At 46.6% G+C, this 23,174-nt stretch overlaps 7 protein-coding genes across 7 annotated transcripts; 1 reads left to right on the top strand and 6 right to left on the bottom strand.

Moving 5' to 3' along the window:
- Positions 1–53: 53 nt before the first annotated feature.
- On the bottom strand, positions 54–3,907 carry B0J16DRAFT_276515 (uncharacterized protein; the record flags this gene model as incomplete). Its single annotated transcript, XM_046123749.1, has 5 exons — positions 54–1,298; positions 1,357–2,039; positions 2,440–2,795; positions 2,848–3,547; positions 3,622–3,907. 5 exons carry the CDS (start codon positions 3,905–3,907, stop codon positions 54–56), a joined length of 3,270 nt encoding a protein of 1,089 aa, XP_045978430.1.
- Positions 3,908–5,500: 1,593 nt separating this feature from the next.
- B0J16DRAFT_406539 (fatty acid hydroxylase superfamily-domain-containing protein) lies at positions 5,501–6,513 on the top strand (the record flags this gene model as incomplete). The annotated part of the gene is made up of 3 exons (XM_046132976.1): positions 5,501–5,511; positions 5,560–5,662; positions 5,716–6,513. The coding sequence occupies 3 exons, from the start codon at positions 5,501–5,503 to the stop codon at positions 6,511–6,513; spliced, it is 912 nt and encodes a 303-aa protein (XP_045978429.1).
- Positions 6,514–7,148: 635 nt separating this feature from the next.
- B0J16DRAFT_359055 (fatty acid hydroxylase superfamily protein) lies at positions 7,149–8,256 on the bottom strand (the record flags this gene model as incomplete). Its single annotated transcript, XM_046129622.1, has 3 exons — positions 7,149–7,278; positions 7,366–7,946; positions 8,002–8,256. 3 exons carry the CDS (start codon positions 8,254–8,256, stop codon positions 7,149–7,151), a joined length of 966 nt encoding a protein of 321 aa, XP_045978428.1.
- A 314-nt stretch (positions 8,257–8,570) lies between these two features.
- Positions 8,571–9,509, bottom strand: B0J16DRAFT_325566 (ubiquinone biosynthesis protein COQ7-domain-containing protein; the record flags this gene model as incomplete). The annotated part of the gene is made up of 3 exons (XM_046125894.1): positions 8,571–8,612; positions 8,738–9,253; positions 9,306–9,509. 3 exons carry the CDS (start codon positions 9,507–9,509, stop codon positions 8,571–8,573), a joined length of 762 nt encoding a protein of 253 aa, XP_045978427.1.
- A 472-nt stretch (positions 9,510–9,981) lies between these two features.
- On the bottom strand, positions 9,982–12,223 carry B0J16DRAFT_351319 (uncharacterized protein). Its single transcript, XM_046129176.1, has 4 exons — positions 11,245–12,223; positions 10,354–11,185; positions 10,183–10,300; positions 9,982–10,133 (listed from the first exon to the last, which is right to left on the bottom strand). Exons 1-4 carry the CDS (start codon positions 12,182–12,184, stop codon positions 10,083–10,085), a joined length of 1,941 nt encoding a protein of 646 aa, XP_045978426.1. The 5' UTR covers positions 12,185–12,223; the 3' UTR covers positions 9,982–10,082.
- A 408-nt stretch (positions 12,224–12,631) lies between these two features.
- Positions 12,632–15,783, bottom strand: B0J16DRAFT_365562 (copper amine oxidase). Its single transcript, XM_046130024.1, has 8 exons — positions 15,474–15,783; positions 15,133–15,370; positions 15,043–15,087; positions 14,574–14,991; positions 13,884–14,520; positions 13,652–13,827; positions 13,391–13,601; positions 12,632–13,335 (listed from the first exon to the last, which is right to left on the bottom strand). Exons 1-8 carry the CDS (start codon positions 15,740–15,742, stop codon positions 13,011–13,013), a joined length of 2,319 nt encoding a protein of 772 aa, XP_045978425.1. The 5' UTR covers positions 15,743–15,783; the 3' UTR covers positions 12,632–13,010.
- A 696-nt stretch (positions 15,784–16,479) lies between these two features.
- Positions 16,480–21,736, bottom strand: B0J16DRAFT_365560 (P-loop containing nucleoside triphosphate hydrolase protein; the record flags this gene model as incomplete). The annotated part of the gene is made up of 10 exons (XM_046130023.1): positions 16,480–17,073; positions 17,125–17,502; positions 17,558–17,638; positions 17,691–18,987; positions 19,039–19,989; positions 20,051–20,284; positions 20,340–20,619; positions 20,676–20,902; positions 20,952–21,458; positions 21,526–21,736. The coding sequence occupies 10 exons, from the start codon at positions 21,734–21,736 to the stop codon at positions 16,845–16,847; spliced, it is 4,395 nt and encodes a 1,464-aa protein (XP_045978424.1). The 3' UTR covers positions 16,480–16,844.
- Positions 21,737–23,174: the final 1,438 nt, after the last annotated feature.

Genomic DNA, 23,174 nt, shown 5'->3' with positions numbered 1-23,174 from the left:
CGAATCTGAGAGATGGTACATAGATCCACCGCTTGTACTTGAATCACGACTATTCATGACGCTCCTATTTGCCCATTAGTAGTGTAAAGCCATATAAGAAAAGTGCATACGTACAACAGTTTCTCTAGAACGGGTGTTGCTTTAGTACAAATCGCACTGATCCCAGTTTCCATGAAATAACGAAACACTTGAAGCGAGTCGCGGATAAGTTTCTGAAACAAAGTCTTGGTTGAAGATTGAAGATTTGTGCCACTCATGCAGATATGAGCAAGACAGATTGCAGCGTGAAACGCGTGAAAACTTCCTAGTCCGCGGTTATACCACTGGTACGGATAGAAGCTCGGATTTTCGTGAAACGCATGATGTATACCAAGCAATTCTTTAGAACTTTCGATGCATTTAGTCTGTGAAGTCAACCAGTTCTCACGAGTGTAGCCAGAGGCTCCTTGTCGCAGGACCAGTCGATGAAGGAGGAGAGTGAGTTGGTGTGTGTAGCCGAAAAGGATATTCAGTTGGACAGAATGGTGGGCTGCAATTGAGACGTCGAAGAGATATTTGTAATTTAGCTTTTCTTGCATAGCTACTATCTCTGCATCGAGGGCCTCGACTTTTTCGTATCCGACCGTGGGTGAGGATTCAAAAGCCTGCCCACAGATGCGCGTGCAGAGATCGTAAAGTTCAAATTTGAGTAGGAGGTATGACATTTGAGTGGGTCCTTCTCGTGATCGGGGTAGTTGATAGCCAACTACAAGCTCGTTATCGTTGATATCAAGCGGTGTATTTACGGTTGAAGGTATGTGAGTGGTATCCAAGATGCCTAGAGTCGTGTTCTGTATTGTGTAAAGCATTTTGAGTCCAGCCCAGCATCGGCGTCTCTCTTCCACCCTGATTGGCTCCATCTGGAAGACTGTTGGTTCAATATGACAGCCTAGAGACAGTGCGATATTCCGGGCCGCTCCGAGCAAAGCCCAAGATTGTCCGTGGGTATGGTTGATTCCATAGATCAAGATTACCAAAGCTTGCAGAGTGTTCATGTTGTGTCTCCAGAGATAGTGGTCTGCTTCGAGGCATTTCATGACCCCTCCTCTATAGCGGCTGCTGAGTACCGACATGTTGTCGAGCACAGAATTGCGTTTACCCAGCTCTCGAAGAAGCGGGCTATCTTGAGGCAAGGCGATGACAGCTATACTGAGTATGGCGAACAACAGCGCAAGCCAAGGTAAAGATGCTTTCTCGGGATCGGATTGAAAGCGAAGGTAGTCAATATCGAATGTAGGGTCGTGTAGGATATGAAAGAGCTATGGTATGGTTAATTGGAAAGTGAGAAGAAGATAGAGCTCACGCTGGAGTACTTACGGGTGCAAAAGTATCGAAATAGAGCTTCTTGAGTTGCTCGCAATAAGACGCAGGAGGGAGCAACTCCAGAAGATCAGCAGTGCTTAAGTTGTTCATAGAAAATGGCATAGATCCGGACATGTTCTCAGCCATGTCCGTCTTGACTCCAATCACAACAGGATTGTTCTGAATCATAGGCGACCATTGTGAAGAGATTGATTCGAATCGCTCGTGCCCAGATTCATATCGGATAATGTGTCCTACTGGCGGTATACTCGCATGAGGTTGGGTCAGTGACGCATCACTCTGGGTGGAAGACCAAGTGGTTGCCGACTGATGTAGGGTCGAATCTGGCGACAGAAAGTCTGCTCCCTGTTCTGGTTGTGGTTCCAGCTCCAGCTCTAGTTCTGAATGTAGCTTTCTGGGCTCTGAACCTGCACTTGAGACGCTCTGTCGCAGCAGTTCTTCCAGTCGGTCGATGCGAGCCACAAGGACCGCGTTGCCGGCGTGTCGAGGCACCAGGTTGTTACGCCGTGACGATTGATCTCGAAGATAGATGCACTCGTTGACAGGTACACCTCTGCGCACACAAGTGTCGCAAGGCGCTCGGCCACGGCTGTTGTTGCGTGGGCATTTGATCTTTCGTCGGCGACATGGCTCGCAACTGAGAGGCATGCGGCGGTTACTGGGAGCTGAAACTGTCACTGGCATTTTGGCCGTGATTGATAGATTTGATTGATGAGGGGGAGAAGGAAGACGGGGAAGTTGAAAATGGGGATGGAATTGAGGTGCTCAATGTTAATTACCCCGGCATCCCCGCAGGCTACTAATAAATAACTAACGCCATCTAAGTTAGTCCCTTATTTCCCCACCACTGGCATTACATTTATCCCGGTACCCCGTAACACGCCTAAATTACGCACGATAACATGGCCTCTAAGAACCCTTCTATGGTCCTATATATATTCTTTGCCCGACAGGCACACTCATCTAATTACTATCTTAAGCTTACATGTCGGTAAAGTTTTTTGATGGTGTGACAATCGTCTCGCAATCGAGCTGCATAACATTTTTACAAACTATCCATTTGGTCAGATTTCCTACGATTGACAAGCGAAAAATTGAGAATGAGTGACTGGAGGTAAAACTCACAGGAAAATGCCATATCCTCCCCAAAATATGCTTTCAGTACATCACCTCCCCACATGACGCCCGTTTGCGGTGCGTAAGAAACCGCACTCTTGGCGACGGCGACAGCAATCATGGGCGGGAACTCTTCCAGGTCCTTCATCGTAGGTTCCCTGCCAGTTAGTTTCTGTACGATGCGCTGGTGGACATTCTGTGCGACTACTTGCCCCATATGCATCGCGCCACTGCAACGTTTGATTCCCGGCCATTGCACTATGTCGCCCGCTGAGAAATGATCTTGATAGTTGGGCGTTCCTTGTCTCAAGTTCAGACTGCAGAATGTAAGCTTGTAGTGTTCATGTCTTGAAGGACAAAGTGACTAACCTTGGCAAAACCTTAACGTAACCATTCGAATCCAGAGCTGATGCTGGAAGATACTCGGTCGATGGCACGCTTTGTGATATGGCGTGTATGACTTTGCTAGCCACCATTTGCATCCCATTGTTGAACTCGAGGCGGAATACATCATCTCCATCCGACGTCCGCTCATCTGTCACTTGGCTCAAACGATGATTCATCAGTACCCTAACTCCAGTGTCCTTCAACAGCTCCAGAGTCTTTTCTTTAGCACTGTCAGGAATCGGCTCCGAGGATAGAAGCGTATCTCGTGAATGAGCTAGGGTCACCGTGAGTTGAGGGATGAGCATCTTGAGCTTGGCAGCTATTTCCACGCCGACAGCCCCGCCACCAACGATAACGACACCGCGTGAAGCACCTCTAAAGCTCGACGTATGCTGCACTATATGAGATCGGAATTCTTCTTTTGTTTTGGCCTGGGGCGCAATTGGCCAGGCACGTCGTAGACCGGAGGCTGCAACAAGAATATCGTAGGACTGAACCATACGCGTCTTGGTGGCTCCGTCAACGATCACTGCTATCTTTTCAACACAATCGACTTCCGTCACGGCTCCTTGGATATGCTTGATAAATGACCCATGCATTTCTGGGATATCCTGGTACTTAACCCAGGTCTTGTTCGCATATGCCTGATCGAACAAGGCCAAAGGTGACCCGACGAGGTGGTCTATGAATGTCTTCAGTTAGCTAAGTTCTTTGATTTTACTTTTTAAAATTCTATGCAGGGTCCGTCGTGCGTACAGAAGCCATCGCGCTCATCTATAATCGTAATCTTAATATCGTGCTTTGGGAGCTGGCGCTGGTGTATATAGGGCTCTCTGCTTTGGCGCGGCTGCGAGCCACGATGGAGATCAAGGAGATTGACAGCTGCAGAAAGGCCAGCATAAGAACCACCAATGATGAGAATGTTATATGTATGGAAATTTTGTTGGGCACTTTTCATGATAGAGTGATAACCGGATGGTGTGGTGGCGTCTGAGTAATGAGAAGTAGAGGTGGTCAAAGTAGGAGAATGTGGAACGACCATGCTCTCCGAGGATTTCGAGGAAAATACGCCCAAGTTTCGTTGCTGAGACATTTGGGGAAAGGAAATGAGCGAACTAGGAGTCGTTCGGGTCAATGGACGGCTGGCTAAAAGACAATTGCGTATAAAAGAGCTGTGTAACATAATTGGGGTAACTGAAAGCCCCGGTCCAGTCAGAAATGATCAAGATCATAAAGGATTGCCGGATTTACTATGGCTCCAGCCATCTGTTATCAATCAGCACACTCCACGCTTTATATGTGGCTCAGTGAAATTTTAAAACCATACCAAATTTTACCTCCGTGCTCGGAGCTACGTAAACCATTACTGATTCAGTCGGATACCTGATAAGTGGGTTGCGTCGGATAGCGTGCACGGCACTAGTTAGATTGATAAGAAATAGCTGTTTATCAATCAAGACGTTACGTATCGGCACCAAGTCGAAGTTCTCCGGCCATGGCTTAATGGCGTGTAGTAATGCTGGACCTAACAATTCATGAGGCCTTCTCAACTTTCACCGGCAGGAGATATCCAGACACAAACTTCGCATTACTGTAGTGTTTAGAGATACTAGCTTCTTACGCTCACCTAACATCTTCCAGCAGACGGAGTTAACAAATAAAGCTGTGGCACTCAATATTCATTCGGATGTACATGCAGAGACTGTCCTCAATGTCTTACCCGTTGTCGCTTACCTAATAAAATGGCTCAAGGGTCGAACAAATGTTTACCATCTCGTAATCCCAGTTATTGTAGTGGCGTAAGCTCAAGGGATTATCCCTGAGTAAGTTGCCCCTAAAAACTTTTTAAGTAAAATACATAAGATTTGTAACCTTATCGCGAGCCACGGACATTCGATCGGAGACCCCGGAGATAGCTCGGGGCCAGACTCCGGCAACTGCTGGCAAATTGGCGAAAGTACTACAGCGATAGGGTAGGGCAATGATTTTCATCACGACATTAAGCAGCCACAACATTTAATAACTAGTAGTTGGTATCAGCTGATAATACATTTCTCTTTAAGTTCTACCTAAATATATAAAATAATTAACAGTGTTTTAAGCTCAAGCTATCCTCTCAGCCTCTGTAGAAAGGTGATTCCTAACTGTGACTCTAGTAGCCTGGGGCATCGGAGATAAAACTCTACGTACTCCACTTCTTGAGAGGACATTGCTTTGTCCCCGAGCCCACACAATAGATATCTCCGCCCTCTGGATAACGTCATGTTTATACGGGTAAGAACAAACTTCATTTCGGCCCCTGATCTTTGATCTCTAGCAGCAAATGATAGGTTATTAGCGTACTCGGACGCGCATTCGGGTATGGGCGTATCCTCTGTGATTTACACTGAAGCCTGTAATATCGGTAAGTTGGGGCCAGGCATTTATCGGAAAGAAATTCTTTACATGCACCTTGTTGAAAGTTCAAGACAAATGAATCCTTGAAAAGTCAAACAAAGTCCCTTTTCACTCTACGAGTTCGTAAGTATATCTTACAAATATCAGTCATTAGGCTACTTTTTTTCTTTTCTTTTTTTCGCGTTACAGTCCGCTTCCAACTTTCTTCTCCGCATATTACTGAGACACCGTTCCAGCCATGTATCTGTCGTGAGATTCTCACCCGTTGCAGGCTGGCCTTTTTGCTAACACTTGTAGCTTGAATGTGACAAGTTCGCCAGCTGACCAAGGATATCTCAACGTTCTGGACCAGGTCTCTAAAACCCATCCCGATCTCAACACGTTAGAATGTTTATGGACAGTGAGTTGACACCTTCAAAGCTTTTACGTTGACTAATATGTGTAATTTCTCAGGCATGGTATGCTTTCATGAAGAATGAGGTCTACGCGACTGGGATCATGAGTTTTGTTCTTCATGAGGTGGTTTATTTCGGTCGATGCTTGCCATTCATTATTATGGATAAAATTCCCCTCTTCAACAAGTACAAGATTCAGGCTCAGAAGATGCCAACCTTGAGAGAGCAGTGGAACTGTGCTATGATTGTCCTTGTCAGTCATTTTACCGCAGAGCTGCCCCAGATTTGGTTTTTTCACCCGATTGCAACCTGGTCTGGAATGAAGTATCACGCACCATTCCCCCCAATCTGGAAAATGTTCATCCAGATCTGCATCTGCTTTGTTATGGAAGATACGTGGCATTATTGGAGCCATCGTGCCCTCCACTACGGGCCGATTTATAAAGCCGTTCATAAGATGCATCACACGTATTCTGCTCCCTTTGGCCTTGCTGCAGAGTATGCATCACCTATCAAGACTGCGATCCTTGGTTTTGGCGTTGTTGGGTCACCGATCGTCTTGCTGATGATCACTGGCGATTTTCATCTTTTCACGATGTATATCTGGATCATCCTACGCCTGTTTCAAGCTATTGATGCGCATAGCGGGTATGACTTCCCTTGGAGCCTTCGTAACTTTGTACCATTTTGGGCTGGTGCTGATCATCATGATCTCCACCACGAAAAGTTCATTGGAAACTATGCATCAAGCTTTCGGTGGTGGGACTATTTCCTGGGTACTGAAGCTGGAAGTGCTGCTGCTAGACGTCGCCGGGAGGCCCTCATCTCCAAGACTCGAGCATCCAAGCAGGAGTAAATACATCTCTGCTTATGGGGTTTTGGGCTGAGGGCAGACATAACGAGAGTTCTACAACAGATAGTTTGGTAGAGAGAAACATGTATTATAGATTAGACTGTACTTACTGTTTAGAATTAAAGGAAATTGAGATCTTGAAATTAGATGCGTTGTTTTCAGTTGAGACTTGTAGCTCAGAGTTTAGGTCTTTGAAACTGTTATAAAGTTTGTATTAGAATTATTCAATCCCAAAGAAAACACACTCTTAGTCGATACTTTCGAGCTTATGGCATCTCGATGAGACATATCAATCCAACACAGCAAAAAGTCCGTATTAACCCATGGTCTGGGCTGAACTAGACCAGCACAGTTTACAAACCGACACTCTCAGAGCCGGGGACAGCGATAAAAACAATATTTCCTGTTTCTGTTGTCTGTGTTACTGCAAAAACCTAGAAGGCTCACTCTTCAGAGGTTCAATTGCATGTATTCCATCAAGTGGCTATGATTTTCATCGCAACCAAAACTCCTGCCAATGATTACTACTAGATTAAATAACAGAGTTATGAAGTGAACAGGATTGATCTTGTTCGAAATCCTGTTCCTAACTGCATCGTCTTCCCAGCTGCAAGTCTATCGAAACTTGCCAGTTTCATCTAACTTAACTTTCCGCCTCGCATTCCACGCTCTTTAGGTTCTTGCCGCTTGTTAAACCATTCAGGATCTGGTCCTCGGAAGCTTCCACCAATGCGGTCCCATATTGTGAGAAACTGGCCATAGTTATAACTGCAGCGGTTAGAATTGAGCAGCATTACCAGTCAAATCCGACTATTTTATCTCAAACAACGCTTGTAAGAGAGCTGCTAGACTTACTTGAAGTATAAATGATGTGCCGCATGGCACGCAGAGCCATTGATCAGCGGGTTGTTGGCCAAGAAGTTACCATCGTGGATAGAGACAGTCCATATGTTCACAGAAATGAATATGCCCAAGAAGATAAACTTATTCAAGGGGAACAGTAATGGGTACAGATGGTACGGTATTGACTGAGAAAACCCGTCGAGTGGATGGAAGGCGTAACTGGCGTATGGGGTTGGGACAATCCATTTGTGATGCGGCTTATGTAATGTTTTGTATAAAAGAGGGTGATGCAGGGCTCGGTGAATCCAATAGATTCCGAAATCCGTGAACAGGATGAATAGGGGTATCTGAAGGATGTCATACCAAAGCCCAGGACCTTGAGCCGTAGTTTCGTACATTTTGCAGTAGCCACGGACATCGAGAAGGAAAAACACAGCCGTCAATAGAGCCATCAACGGCATGGCTTCTATAGCATGCTTGATCTCCCGCCATACCTGGTTTTTCATCACCTTCGGATGTGCTAGCGTTGATCTGTCAAATACAAAGAAGAATGAGATTGTTGCAAACATGATATAGTTAATGAGCCCGAAGATCTTTGAGAGAATCGTTAGTCTATAGCTGACATCTTTGAAGCGAGGATGAGGTTACCCATGTAAGTAGAAACAAGGTCATGAATTGTCGGTAAACGTTATCCCTATTCAACGCGCTCATATATGCCGTGGGAGACGGTTCAAAGTGCATGAGGGCTGAGGCTGGCTCATGTTTCCAATCAATCCGACTAGGACTTGAGTGAGATGATAAGAGGTGGGAAGGGCCATTCGACCGATCTGAACCCTGCGGGAAAAGCCATGCGTACACATGGTCTGCGACAAAGGTATCGGTAATCTCAAGAATAACGTCCATAGTCAATAAAGTGCTTTATAGATCAATTTAAGATATGTCGAGTGCTGCTCACCTCGGACAATTGAATATATAAGTTAAGAGCATGGAAGATTACTCTGAAAAAGCAGTTATGTCTACTTGTATCCGTAGATGTCTTTACATGAACAGTAGACGAGATGCCTTCAGTCCGTGCACGTGTGGTCGGAGTTAGCAGTGGAGATGATCCACTGCTATTCCTAAAGCATTATGAAAGCCATCAGGCTTTACTACGCAAGCCTGATTCCGGACAAAATAGCGTACAGCTCCTGCAGAGGAATACATCGAACTCACTAACACTAAGAGTCGCAGACCTCGATTGCGGTGTGTTCTTTGCCTCCCTTAGCAGCGTCATAGTCAGGGATCTTGTATTGGTTTGAGTCACCAATCGTGAAATTCGAGTCATGCCTTCTTTACTCGTATATGATATGAACTAGATGAGCCAATCTTAAACCCGTTGGCTTACAAAGATTGCCCCTCTACATGATGCTCGGACAAAACCGGTCAATAAGTAATGCAGTGGGGCCTTCTTCGCATCATGGTCAACCGCGTGGTCAAGGTGCTCGAGTTCCTCATCCCGAATACGACGCAGCGTCTGAAGTAATTCAAGGATTTCAGGTCCCGCCTCGTAGCCTTCTTCCTCCCATCCCTGTATGATTTGGATGACCTCCTGGACCTGTTCATTGTAATGAGTACCGATCTCTGTTTCCACAGCTTCAGTACATGCCATAGCAGCTTCCTTTCCCATCATTGCCGTTGCCCATCCAAGTCCGGTAGCGAGGACCTGCCACAAAGGATACATAATAGTTGGACGGATTCGATGTTCCGTTATGAGAGTGTTGAAGGTGTTTAGATGGCCAACTTCTTGATCATACATGTGTTGCATAAGCTGCCGCAGTTCTGGGTGTTGTTTTACCACAATGGGGGGCTGGGCAGCGTAGATCAAGACAGCGCCTAATTCTCCTGCTTGATTCACGCGGATCTGGTGGGAACTATGAGCTACGGTACCTCGCATGATCTCCATATAGACTTACTGCTGCAGAAATGTAACCCTGATGCTCTGGCGCCAGCGCTTTCCGTTTGGGTTTCCTCAGAGAAAATTCCACGGAGTGATGCGTTCGTTCGCTAGTTATAAATCTTCTCGAAACATTGGCTAATGAGACTTTCCAAGCAAGAGGAGGTGATAATAGTGACGAAGCCTTATGTAAAGCCCTCGGGAAGCTATTATAAGTCGGCATTGCTAAGAAAACATACTACTCATGAAAAGCGAGTGCAGGAGGGCACTTAATATAGCCCTTTGGCAAAGCATAACTCCCATTATATTTATTGGAGGATCATGTTTCGGTCCGATACTGCTCCCCGTCCTACATTCGGCTACGGCCTACGCCCTCAGGAAAGTTTAACGAAAAAAGTGAGTTGCATCTTGAGAGCAGCTCACTCTGCCAAGCGCCGCATTCTCGTACAAATTTCATCTGGACAGTATATGAAGAGGAACAGACACAAATTAAATCACTACACAGCCCACTCTTATTCTATGTGCTCATGCGTACTCCACAAGGAACTTATTGCGTTGTGCATACAGCATATATAAAGTCATTAGAGAAAGGTACTCAGCTATAAAAAATAAATAAAGAAAGAAAGGGAAGATAGAAACAACACACTTTTAAATTATTTACTTATTTAGAATCTATTAGAAGTAATAGTATTTAAGTTCTGGTTATTAGCCTACTTCTGTCTGACGAGTTTGAGATATAATATACAGCTGACTTCTAAATAAGCTTATGGAAAAGAATTCAACTCTCCAATAAACCTCAAGAGGGAACCTCACTTAGCCCGGACTTCAAAATCTCTTCCCAGAAGTTCTACTAATATTAGTAATAAGCTTAATAAAACAAGATTCTTTTACAATACCCAATCTATGGACTCAGGGTCGAGCCATTGCACGTTATCTATCCAGTCATCGAAATTAGTTTCAAATTCCTGAGCAGCTTCTGAAGACCATGGGATGCTGTCTGGAGAGAGCATTGACCTATCATTGTGTTTTGTTAGTTCTATTGTGGCTCGAGACATTAGGTGACACACTGTAGCTGACGAAGAACCGGGTATGCTTTTACATATAGGGAACTTCGTTCTTGTAACTTGCCAAGACGCAGGACTGCGGCATCAAATGCCTTTCTCTCGGCAGATGTATCAGTTTCTTGATCCGTTCGTTCCAGAAGACATGACGCCAATGTAACAGCGCCATGGAGAGCGCAAGATCCAACCACGCCATACGCATACCATCTGTAGCTTCTCAAACGGGGAAGCTCCGTCCATTTCCGATGAATGTCAAGAAGTACTAAGCTTGATGCGATGCACTTCTGTCTGGACTGCGGTCGATATATTGGTCGATTGGCAGGCCTTGAGAACGGCCGGTGCAAGAGGAGATATAATTGATGCGCATAAACATCGAGTCCACACCACAGAGCGTAGCTTGTTGAATCAAGGAGACTCGGTGCTCCATCCACGAGAAATACAGAAGCCCAACGTTGTTGCTCGGAGGCTATTTCAGCATCCAGAGTTACAAGCCGACTTTCAGTGAGTGGTGTCACGTCCGAGAGCTCTCTACAAATGTGTGCCGAAAGCCGTAATAAGGATATCTTGAATATCATAACAGACATCTGCGTCGGCTGTGTCGAAGGTTGAAGAATCCGATCGTTCAAGATATCGGCATCGTTGACGTTTGCGGGCATGGTTGTATAATCATGTATAAGAGACGACATATCGATATCTCTAAATAGAATAGCCTGGTAAGTATGCAAGAGAAGTATACCGGCCCAGCATCGTCTGCGACGTTCTCTTTCAATGAGAGTTAGATTTGGATTTGGCTTGACTGCATTACACTGCAACGCTATGCCAATATTCGACGCCATTCCTACATTCAGCTATAAGATTACAAAGAAGGGACTTGGGAAAGCGGGCGATGAGACTAACCGAGCATGACCCAGCTTTGTTCAGCTCCCTCGTTATGACTGATTGTGTAAACAAGGACAAGCAATGCCTCCAGGGTACTCAAGCGATAACGAACTAGAAATTTATCTTTACAAAGACAGACCATAGCCATGTCGCGATATCGGTCCGACATGGCTGCTACATTGAGGCCGTGAGAGGAACTTGGCGCGAGGGAATTGATGACATCGTCCCTTTCATCAATGGTTTTTAGAGTGGCAGAGAATATCAGAAAAAGTAGCGCCAGCCATGATAAGTCGCAACTGGCCGTGTCTTGGAAGAAGGCTGCAAACTGCTGCTGGAAAGTCGGTCCGTGAAGTATATGGAAGAAGGGAGATATGCGGGTGAAGTACTGGATGATTAGATACTCACACGACTCGCGGGGTGGCAAGGCGCTGATCAAATCATTGATTGTAACCTCGGAAGCAAGGGGAAATGGGAAATACAGAGCTTCTGGTTGATTGAGGGTGCCCTGAGCTGCAAGGGTGGAACGCCTGGTATAATCAATAGGCCTTTGCAGCACTGCATCCCAATGAGACTGAGTAAAGTCTTGGTAAAGGTTGCGCTGTAGTTGGTGTTGGTGCTGTTGGCTAGTGTCGCAAAACGTCGAGGATACTGAGTGAGGAGAGGGCTGTGAACTAATGGTTTCATCCCTATGGGAGCTATTTGGTGATCGCAGAGGCACTGACAAGGGTGAAGGCTGGGTGTCGTTGGTAGGATGGCTGCTATGATCTGGCTGGGTTGCGGGAGTCATTCTCTCATGGGTATACTTGCATTGCGCGACACAGTCTCTGCGCCTACATGACGCGCAGGGAGTCTGGCGGTCGCAGCGTAGTTTGCTTTGCCGACAGGGCCGGCAGCTGATGGGCGTACGGTATCGTCGCCGCTTTCGCGTTCCATGGGAGACCTCGGGGCTTGAATTCATAGCTGGTTTAGTGTGTTTTGTGTCAGCCGAGAAGAGCTGAAGTATTCGGAGAAGAGAAAACGGGCTCTGACTGGCTTTTGCTCCATCATCCCCGTCATCCCCGTCATCTCCGTCATCTCCGTCGTTTCCGCGCGTCGGAAATACTTCTTTGCCGAAGTCCGATGACGACAAAGTGGCAACAATCAGCTTCGCTAAGCCCAGTTTAAGACTAGGTTGTTTATTTAACATTGCGCTTATCTAAAGCTAAACTCCGAGACTAAGAGCTAAAAGTCAATTAGTAGATACGTAGTTAATATCAGTCAAGTGTAAGCCTTTTACTGATATCTTATTATATCATTATCTACTTAAGCTTTCCTTTTGATAGACTGCCTATAAATCAATGATATTTATCTGCAACGCTATACCCTTATCCCAACTTACCTACGAGGGGAAACAGTAGGAGTTGGTGGCCCAGCGGTTAGTAATCACTAGGCTTAGCTACCAGCTTATTCTTTAAGCTAAAGGTAGCAGGGTCAAATCCTGCGACTATCACGATTTTCTAGCTGTTAGAGGATGGGATACCTTAGTTGACATGGCACTTAGAATTAAGCGTAGACAACCGAGAGATAAGTATATTTGTACGGATAGTAACAGCTCATACAAAAGCTCATGCGAATTGTGGAGCCCTACAAGAGCAATGGAATTCAAAGCTTTACATTACTGACAAACAAAATAAAAGTGAAACACCTCGTCATGTCAACTTGACAAATATTATCCACAATCTGCGACAGGTTGTTCGTTCAGGCTCATCAAGGCTATTAGTGCCTAATATCCTCCATCAAATCATTTAACCGCCAGGGTTCGTCTGAAGACTACCACTAGGATTAAAAGGAAACTTGGGGATCTGAAGCTCTCCAACGAATGTTTCCAACTTAGGCGCGACGTTCCTCATGTCGAAAGCACAAGTAGGTTGCTTCGTGCCAAACATCTTCACATCTGTAACATTAGACTTCTCATCGTACGAAACGCGAACTTGATGCATTGTGCGTCGCGAAATGTCACCTGCGAAGTAGTTCTGAGGCGTGATGATGATCGACGAAACAGCTTTCGTGGTCACAGTGTTTGGCAGGTCGGCGGTGTTGGGAAGGTGGTGCATGCCGAGATTGAAATATCTATAATGATAATTAGCATTTGGTAATGGACAGAACAATTAATAAAAATACTCACAAGACAATATCTTCCTGGTCAAGACTTTCGCCGTTGAAGAACTCGTCAAAGTCTACGGCTGGATGGTGCGGATCGTAACTGTTGAAGGCGTAGGCGCTCTTTGGCTCGGTGTCATGCTGCTGCAGGGCATAGATGTTGTGATTGGCCCAGTTGGCCGACTGACCAAGGGCTGTGGATGACTGCACAGTCAGATGACCCGTACTGCCGCTGTCTGTAAGGTTAATTAGCATCAATCAGATTGCTTTCTGGAGAGTAACTCACTTGGGGAGATAGCATAGCCAGGGGCCTCTCCAAAATCGTTTATCGCATCCTTGTTGACAATGGCATATGCAGCGGCTCCGTTCTTTGCCCACGTGATCTTGCCGTCGTCTTCATTGGCGACATAAGACCGGTTGGTCTTCATCGTGTTGATGGGCAGTCCCTCAGACCATGGATACCTATCGAAATCAGTCCATCGTCCTGCACTGTCCTTAACAAAACAAAGAATACTTACACTGTGGTAATTGGTACAAACTCAGTCTTCAACAAGCTGTTCTTTCTGCCCTTGATATCCAAGTCAAGCTTGAAGTTGATTACATGGTCATGCATAGAACCTGATAGCTTATCATGGATATGAAACCCGTAATCACCATCTCCGGACCAGAAGGCACCCTGAATGTAACCAGATGCGCGGACAGTGACGCTGATGGATCCGTCATAATGGAATGTATACTCAAACAGATAGTCATAGTTGCCAACCGTAGAGACACTACGAACATTAAAAACAATATTCTTAGTTGCAGAAACATAAGTTCCCGTCAGATGGCGCTGGATGGGATATCCGGTGTCATGCTCGAAAAGACACAAGCTGTTAGGATGAATGTGAGTCATTTCACTGATATAAAATGATGTGTTGAGATACGTGGAGTGGGAAGGGCAGTCAAAGCCGTCGACTAGATTCCACTGGCTGGTACCGATACCGTAGGAGGTATCAAGATATGCCGATGAGGCATGCAGTGGGTCTTGCGACGCGTAGTGCGCCATGGCTTCCTGGAGGCCGAGTTCATAGATGATACGCTCGCCTTTGTATCGGATATCATGGAGCTGGAGACCAGTCTCTTTGTGATTCGAGATAAAAAAGCTAAAGTCCACTGCATGGTTGTCAATTAATGGTCAACAAAGCAACAGCTCCATGTGGACTTACTCCATTCAACGTAATTTTCTTCTCTATCCAGGCTAAACCGCGGACCATCAGGCTGAACAGCAGTAGGAGGGTACAGGTGGTCCAGAGGCAGCTTCTCGCCTTGCTGATCAGTAGAAGTCCAAAGTCCGTCGACATTGGGCCCTGGCTTCCGTTTCAGCGCCTCTGCAGCAGCTTTAAACTCAGCAGTCGTGGGCCAATAGTTGCCATCGTAGTACCAACCCACGACCTTCCATTTGGATGGATCTCGTCCAGTAATGTCAACTTTGAACTGCAGACTGGTAGGCAATATGGTCTCAGAAAAGAATTCACCCGTGTGAGCAGAGTAGAACTCATTCCACTGATAAACCCGGCCCCCATGGTGTATCAATGGATCACTGCCTGCAATCAAGAGGTTGTCGTCTTTAGTACCTGTAGCGGTCTATTGATCATCAGCTTCCAGGTTGCAAGTCAGCAAAGGTAGTATCCTTACGCCATTCAGAAGTTTCTTGGTGATATTTTGAATGTCCGCCCCAACCTTTAGGTTGAAAGCAGCAATCGCCTCAGAATCCGCGTTTTAGACGTTAGTCCGACCTCGCCCAGAGGTGAACATATAGTTGAGCTCCTCATATTGAGTTGACCCTTCCCGAACAGGTAATGGACCGACCATGTACTCTTGAATGTAGGGCTGTAATTGAGAGTTGAACTGCAGTGTAGCCCGAGCATAGCGAGTTGGAGGTGGTCCATTACCTTCAAGATATGTCAAGGCATCGGTCTTGTTTGGCTGCAACAAGTCTAGAGAGACAATAACATTATCCCAACTGTATACAATTAACAAAACGTGTCGCCGCACAAAGGTAGAGAATATGACCACTTCGGCAAACGAGACAATCGGATAAATAAAGTGAGGTAGTAGAGACTTACGACGTTGAGTTCACAATAGCAGTAAGGTTGAGTTCCTCCTGTTCATGGAGATAAGCAGTAACATCAGCATACTCCTGATCTGTGAGAGTTTGGAAAATATTTTTCCATGGCGCCTTGACTGCAACGTCCTTGTTGGAGGCACATTGCGATGATTCGGGTTCGTAGCGGTTCAAAGAATGGTATCGCCCTGCAGGACCACCGAAACCAGGACGAGCAAAAGCTCGATTGAGAGTCAGACAAATGAGTGGTAAGCATACCATGAGCCGCATGATTAAAAACAGTCAGCAAGTGGCATAAGTTCCTATTCCAGAATATGTGTGCCGTTTGAGAGAAACACCTACCTGGATAAATAGATTCCCTGAAATATGGTGGCATTGAGCAATGGCTAGCCTCACTGAATTAGCCTAGTTCTCTCTTTACACCCAACACATGAGCCAGAATTGCCAAAGTGGAAACGTCCGGATAGTGCGGCTCAACCAAAGCCCTTACACGACACCTGGAGAGATTGTGGTACAGACCGACCACGCTAGCAATATGATCTGACCGAGGAGTCCTAGCTCAAGAAGGAAACGCCTCCAAAGGCACAAGAAAAAAGCAGGGCGGGTGGATGGAACATGCATATTCTTAGCCTACAGGGAGGGGTGTACGTGAAAAGATGTTGGGGAAGCTATTTTAGCTGCAGTGTCGATCCCGCAGCCGCACGACCAGGGTACTCGAGAAGCAGAGCAAGGAAAGTTCTGCATGGGGGTTGTGTTACGTGATGAGGTGATATGACCAGGTATCTATATGTGATATGTCGAATTGGTAAACGCCTTGATTCGAATGGCCTATTTTGCAGACCAGTTACAGTTGTTAAGCACGAGACAATCCTGGTAAAAACTCTGATCATGATCTGATTGATGCTGTAAGATGCCGATGCCACGTAGGTCCCGATTTCCTGATGGAATGTAGCGTAACTGTCCGTTTCGAAGATCGGTCGGGATGGCAAACATCACTGTATGAGGTTCACAGGCGTTCCAAAGCTTTTCTGCCGACCAAATGTGCCCGGGTAGCGAATTATCGTACTACCACGGGACATTTGTTTTGCACTATTTATTGTTCCATTAAACTCGCCGCCGTTCTAAGAGATCTCAAGTACATCACGTCAGGGTCTTGGGTTTATATGGTGCTTTTATAATGGGGAGGTTCAAACAAAATAGGCCTGCCCCTAAGTAAATCAACACAAAGGCGGGTATTCGCACGAGCCCATAGAAGTTTCACATTCAACTGTACAGAAAGTTATATTGATCTACATAAGCTGTTTGCCTATCCTGTATTCAGTCAATACCTAGATTGGTATTCAATTTGCCACACATCTACTGTCCTGCTTCTTTATACCATGAGACTGTTGTACATCGAAGCAAAAGCAGATTCCTGGGGTCCCTTTGCCAGCAGCTCTCGAGGCGTTCCGAATTCTTGGAGTTCGCCCGCGTCAAGAACAGCAATCATGTCAAAATCATCTAGAGCAGAGTGGAGCTTATGGACGACCGAAATTACAGTGCGATCCTGGAATTGCTCACGTACCAAACGTTGAATAAGCTCGTCGACATGTGCGTCAACACTGGCAATATAATTAGTTTCCCATGAACCGATTGGGAACACGAACACATACCTGCTTGTCGCTTCGTCAAGAATTACAATGGGTGAAGGGCGTACAATAGCTCGTGCGATGCAAAAGAGCTGCTTCTGACCGTGCGAAAGATGTAGTTCTTCAATAGGCACATCGAGGCCGCCCTTCTTGGCCACAATTTCCCAGAGGTCAACAGCCTTTAAAGCATCTTCAATAGCAGCGTCTGGAAGACCTTCAGCAGGGTCAGTGTTTAGCCTCACGCTACTTCCTTCAATGAGGAATGCGTCTTGAGGTACGCCGATGAGTCTTGTACGGATCTCCTCGCGAGGGATGGTGCTGATGTCAAGGCCATCTACTAATATGCGACCACCATGGATATCTACCATACGGAAGATGGACGACACCATAGAACTTTTACCACTACGGAAAACTCGAGTTAGGTAAAGTAGTCGTGAGAGGGGGTAGGTGGTTTTACCTTCCAGTGCGTCCACAAATACCAATCTTTTGTCCAGCTTCGATCGATAGTGATACGTTCTTAAGGACATGTTCAGATTCCCTAAAGTGAATATTAGCATTAATGTTGTAGTAAGAACCAGCCCCAAACATACTTATATCCCGCCCAGACTCGATCAAATACGATTGTACCTTTAGATGGCCATACGGATGGAGGTTGTTCCTTCTCCTGCGGCTCATGTTCAGAGGCAGTGTCTGCCGTGAACGACTTGATCCTAGAGATTGCGCCGATATGAGTCTCAAGCGTTGTCCAGAAAGTCATCAACAACTTGAGATGTTGACTGAACTGGATGATATTGACGAGCGCGACACCAATTAATCCAGCCGGCAAGATACCTCTCAGCTGAGTAACGATAACCACCACCAGCACAGCTATGACAGTGACAATCATGTCAAGAACGAGGGTAAGCCATCTCTGGACGGCGTAGAGAAGGTAGAATGGTCTCTGCGACCTGTCCAAGAGCTCATGATGCCTCTTCTCCAGAGCTTCGCGCCATCCAAACGCACGAAGTGTTGCTAGGCCAGCTACAGACTCCGTGAAAAGGGCGTAAAGTGGACTCTTCGCCTCGAGGTCCATGAACCGCAGCTGACGTGATGTTCGAAGATAAGTATGTTGAACAACCCACAACGTTGCAAGGAGGAAAGGGAATGCAATTGCCGTGTAGTAGGAACCGACAGCGATGAGAATCATCTCAGCGATACAAAGCACGAACGTTGCAAAGGTGTTGAGGGCAGAGAGTGGCAAGTCCATGTCAATGAGCTGCAAGTCCTGACTAAATCGGTTGATGGTAGCCCCAGAGTCATTGGTTGCGAAAAAGGACATGGGTGCGTTGAGGACTGTGGTCAGCAAGCTTTGGTGGAAATTGTTGCCTGATAGTGGTACCATTGTGACTATCATCTGCCAGGTGCTCAAGACCAAGAAGATGATGGATAATCCACCGAGCATTGCATAAATACCGAGATAGTAACCAAGCTTTGTAAAAGGCTCTTTGGAGTTGGCAGCCGCCCACCAGTTAAGCCAGATGCTAGGAAACGACTGGCAGAAAATGTAGGCGCAGATGGCTAGAACGAATACCATCGTGGGGATCCAGCCGATGGCGCGGATATAGTACATGTAGATCGCCACGTCGCCGGTGCGGCGGCTTGGGCTGCCTTCTTCGGGATCAAGCAAGGCGGTGTCTAATGTTGCTAGCGCATCAATAGACTCGGGAGGAGTAGATGCGGGAGTGAGAGTAGCACCAGGTGCTTTCAATTGCGACCCGTCTACTCCTGATGCGGAAGAGCGAGAAACGTAGTTTTCCGACTCGGTAAGCTTCCCGAAGCTTCCTTGGACACAGCCTGTACCAGTGCCATCCAGGCAAATAATGTGATCTGCGTAGGGCAGCCGATTGGCTACATCATAGTTAGTTATATCCCGTCAAAATGTCAAACTATCATACGTACAACGAGAAGAGGCGATAACGACAGTCGTGTTCAGATCTCGAAAAATGCCATGAGTGCCGAGAAGATTGTCAAAGATGGTGCTCTCGGTATGAGCGTCCAGACCACTAAAGACATCATCAAGAATAATCGTGGGCCGTTGAGCATACACTGCTCTTGCCAGACTGACTCGTTGACTCTGACCTCCACTAAGAACAATACCCTTACTGCCTATAATGCTAAGATCTCCTTTGGGTAGCTGAGTGAGGTCCTGTTTTAAAGCGCAAACTTCCAATACCTTTTGGTACCAGCGCTCGTCTGGGTGAGAAAAGGCGATGATGCTATCACGGACTGTACCATTCATGTGCCAAGGGGTTTGGTCGCAGAAAGCAACGTCAGTGTTCGAAACATGAACGGAGCCTTCCATGATGCTCACTTCTCCCAGAATTGCTTTGAGCAAAGTTGACTTGCCACTTCCAACGGGTCCCACTACAAGAGTGAGCTTACCCTTAGGAACCACGACGTCAATATTACTCAAGACAGGTTTCTCGTTCTTGTCGTATCCGAAAGAAGCGTCCTTCACGACAACACTTTTATCATCCAGTAGACTTTCAAGTGGTTCATCCACTAGCGGCTTGGGCTCTGTGGAGGGTGAGACGTTACCCTTTTCTTCCTCGCTCGCTGACGGGTTGGAGACCAAAGATCCAGAAATCTTTCCGTGATCCCGAATTATCCTATCATCGGCGCGGGATTCTGAATTGAGAAAGGCCTGGATGCGGACAAAGCTTCCAACAGATCCCATGAAGGATGATAGTGCGGTAACAAAAGACGTGAGAGGATCTTGTAAAAGTGCGAATAGTGATAAAGATGTGAACATTCGGTTCGTGTCTAAGTTTCCTTTTCCTCCTTCTGATTGAGCTAGAAGACTATACGTCATAAAGCTCAGAATCGGAGCGAAAATGGGAGCGAGATAAGCTGCAAGTGTCAGGGTTAGTATGCCTTTTTGTGAACGCATAACAAGATTTCAAGTACTCACCCAACACCATGTTCCAGATCAACAGTCTGCGAAATTTGCCTGAGATGTGCAGCTCTTCCTCACGCATAGCTTGGAGCCGAGTACCAAGGACAGAGGAGAGACCACACATCTTGACGCCCTTCATACTTCCCAACATCTGAGATGTGACAGAGATCCTCCTCTCGATGGCCTCAAGCCAAATAGCCTGACGTGCCATGACGAAGCTGACAGCGATCACAGAGCCGACGATTGAGACTGCATCGGAAAGATGATTAGTAAGTGTTGCGAGAAGCCTGCAACTAAAGCTTACATATAGCTGCTCCCACGGGAATGAGACACGCCAGGCCAAGCTGACGTCCTAATAAGTAGACCGCAATGACAATCTCGATCAAGTTCGCCCAAACATCATGAGCTGTCCGCCAGCCTGTATCAATTCTCTCAATGTCGGCACTCATAAGTGTCAGGGCAGCAGTGGGGTTGGCAGCAGTGATGCTCATGTCCGTAGCCTTGTCATACAGCATTGAGATCAGTTGGCCACGTGCCATGGTTGTGGCGCGGACAGTCATGTGCTGGTATTGACCGGTGGTCACCTGTGATATTGTGCGTCAGGAGGATATTCCCAAATTTGTGAGTAGTGTGGACCTACGGCCAGACCGACAAAGACAAGGAACCAAGCACCGATGAGGCCATAGCCCTGGTTCGTGTCATCAGAGTCGCTATCCCTCTCCGCCCACGCTAAAGTGGCTGAGATGAGAAATGGCTGGCAAAATGTGAAGCCAATGAAACATAACCGGGGAAAGACAATTGCAAGCAGAGGTCCCCTGAGTGTTCTGAACACAGTGAACATCAAGGCGTAATCCCCTTTGTTGGAAGCTACCCCGATGTTAGCAATATTCACAACGAGTTATTATCAATAACGAACTTTTCCCCCAGGCATCCTGCAGCTTGCTTTGCAGATATGAAGATTTGAAGTGTTTTTCGAGAGGAAACAAACTCTCAATCTGTAGGGTATGAGAATAACCAGTCCGGAACAGAGGAAGTTGCCAAGAGAAGAACCAGTGCGAAAACACACCACTCGTGACTTCTGAAGGTAGATCACGATACTGCGGTCGAAGGAATTTACGCTTCTCGATGGCCTCTACAGCTAACAAAAGAATCTTGATAACTGTTGCTACAAGAGCAGTAATGGCTAGAGGTCGATTGTAGCCTTGAAGCCACAGCGTACGCGTACGCGTAGCATCAAAAAGGGCCGAGAAAAGTAAGAAGAGGTTAAGCACAGTCGAGGGCCGATATGAATAGACATGCTCGACATAGGATAGCCCTAATAAGCTGATTGATGCAACAAATGACAAAGCAGCGGTTGGTAGAGAAGCCTTTGTAACGACAGCTGAGGGACGTGTCCAACAAATGAGAAGAGCGATTTGAGACGCTAACAGAAGCAGGCATAGTATCTGCAAGTTGTTAGAGTAAGCAATAATAATTTTAAGGTCAATAACTTGCGATCTTGCAATAAAGCCAGTAATTGGTCTCAACCTTGATAGTGTTCTTGCGCAAAAGATAAGTCGCTCGAAAAGGAGCAGCAAGCAGTAACACAACCGTGATCGGCACAATGAGTATGGATTCTTCAAACAGCAAAGTCAAGTCGAATCCGCCTCTGCAGCCATCGGCGTAGGGACCGAAAGACTTGTCACACTGAGACGAATTCATTGTTGGTAGTTGACAGTACTGATAGCTCGTTTACCCAAGTCAGATTTGGTTGAGTCGCTAGAACAATGATTTTTTCTCTTAGCGGATCTCCAACGTGAGCAGCAAGAAGATTGGTTTACCCTGCAGCCCGTTTACAAGAGGCAAAGTGGATGAGCGGATGGGGAAAGAGGAAAGAAGGCCAGAAAGAGCGGGCAAGTCGGATACGAGAAAATTAATGGAACAAGTGCACTTCACCCTTGGTCTAGACTGAATTTCGACAATCCTTGAGGCCAACTTGTCAGGGGTTCAATGACCATGTCCTGACATGATATGGTTCAATCGGGCGTTTGGCTAAGGGCGGCCCGTGACGGGACGGAACGTCTAAGCCGCAACGGGGAATGACGTGCAAGCTGAAAGACATTGATCCATCTGGACGGGGAATTTGCTCCATCGCGACGTCCAGCTGTGCTGTACCCTTGTCACCAGCCATGACCGGAATTGGCCGGAACCTACTCCGTGTGGACACAGCGCTTACAATGTAATTTAGGCGAATGAGCCTGGTTTTGTTTCTTCTTCTTGGCGCCACAGCTAAACTAACTCCGATGATCCCGGCCATTTTCCGAACAACTAATACAGATAGGGCTAAGCGCTCCCCAGTCAGGTCTTCCTATCAAGACGGGAGATCTCGATACGGGGTCGACGCGATGTCGCACGACGTGGTCTTGAGTGTAACGTGAAGGAGTTCATGTAACTGTTGTAAGAAACATTAAGTGATGTTCTAGACTCTTTGTGGTACTGAAATGTCATGAAGTTTAACTTCTGACCTGCACTGCAACCTGAGATCCACATCGAACTCACGGACTTCGTATCGTCCTTAACACCTCTGTAGGGTAGGGTATGCCAATTGAATGGACCGTGCATATATCTTCAACTCTTACAAATCAACCCCTGCTTGCAAAGGCGGACAATTTTGTGCGGTTCCGCACCTGCATCCATTTCACCGTCAAACCATTCATGATGACTTATCACCTAACAATTTTGGAACCCTATCGGACTTCTCAAGACCAATCCAGCGCAGCTGAAGTTACTGTGGCGTACGGATGACTGTCTGTCCGGCAGCGGAGTGAACCAAGGAACAAAACACATCGTTAGACTCGCCGACGTCAACGGCGCTCCGGCATATGCATATTAGCCGTGGATTCCTAAATGTAGTGGCCGTTGAAGTTCCGCAGTTTCGTTTCGTTAGTAGGGCCTCACCCTGTTAGCTTGGCCCACGTATACACCAATCAGCTACCCTGGATCTGAGCACGACAGGGGTGGGATGTCTCACTTGGATCAGTCTATTACTTGGCCAACATACATGATATGATTTGCAACATGTTGATCATATCCAGCGGCACAACAGAATTTTCTCTCGATGATACTCGGTATACTCGGTCAACTGGGTATCCTTGTTCTC

The sequence above is a fragment of the Fusarium flagelliforme genome, assembly GCF_020744385.1.
Source record: "Fusarium flagelliforme strain FIESC 12 MPI-CAGE-AA-0113 chromosome Unknown B0J16scaffold_8, whole genome shotgun sequence".
In the NCBI taxonomy this organism is placed as follows: domain Eukaryota; kingdom Fungi; phylum Ascomycota; class Sordariomycetes; order Hypocreales; family Nectriaceae; genus Fusarium; species Fusarium flagelliforme.
This window is presented reverse-complemented; position numbering and strand designations above follow the sequence as displayed.

Excerpts from the sequence above, each read along its gene's own strand:
- B0J16DRAFT_351319 (XM_046129176.1), bottom strand. The coding sequence starts at position 12,184 with ATGAATTCAAGCCCCGAGGTCTCCCATGGAACGCGAAAGCGGCGACGA. Across the intron at positions 10,301-10,353 it reads CCGGTTCTTCGTCAGCTACA|GTCAATGCTCTCTCCAGACA; the intron begins GTGTGTCACCTA and ends ACACAATGATAG. Across the intron at positions 10,134-10,182 it reads ACCCTGAGTCCATAGATTGG|AACTTCTGGGAAGAGATTTT; the intron begins GTATTGTAAAAG and ends TAATATTAGTAG.
- B0J16DRAFT_365562 (XM_046130024.1), bottom strand. The coding sequence starts at position 15,742 with ATGCGGCTCATGGTATGCTTACCACTCATTTGTCTGACTCTCAATCGA. Across the intron at positions 15,371-15,473 it reads GCTATTGTGAACTCAACGTC|TTGGGATAATGTTATTGTCT; the intron begins GTAAGTCTCTAC and ends AATTGTATACAG. Across the intron at positions 14,521-14,573 it reads AGAAAATTACGTTGAATGGA|TGGACTTTAGCTTTTTTATC; the intron begins GTAAGTCCACAT and ends ACAACCATGCAG.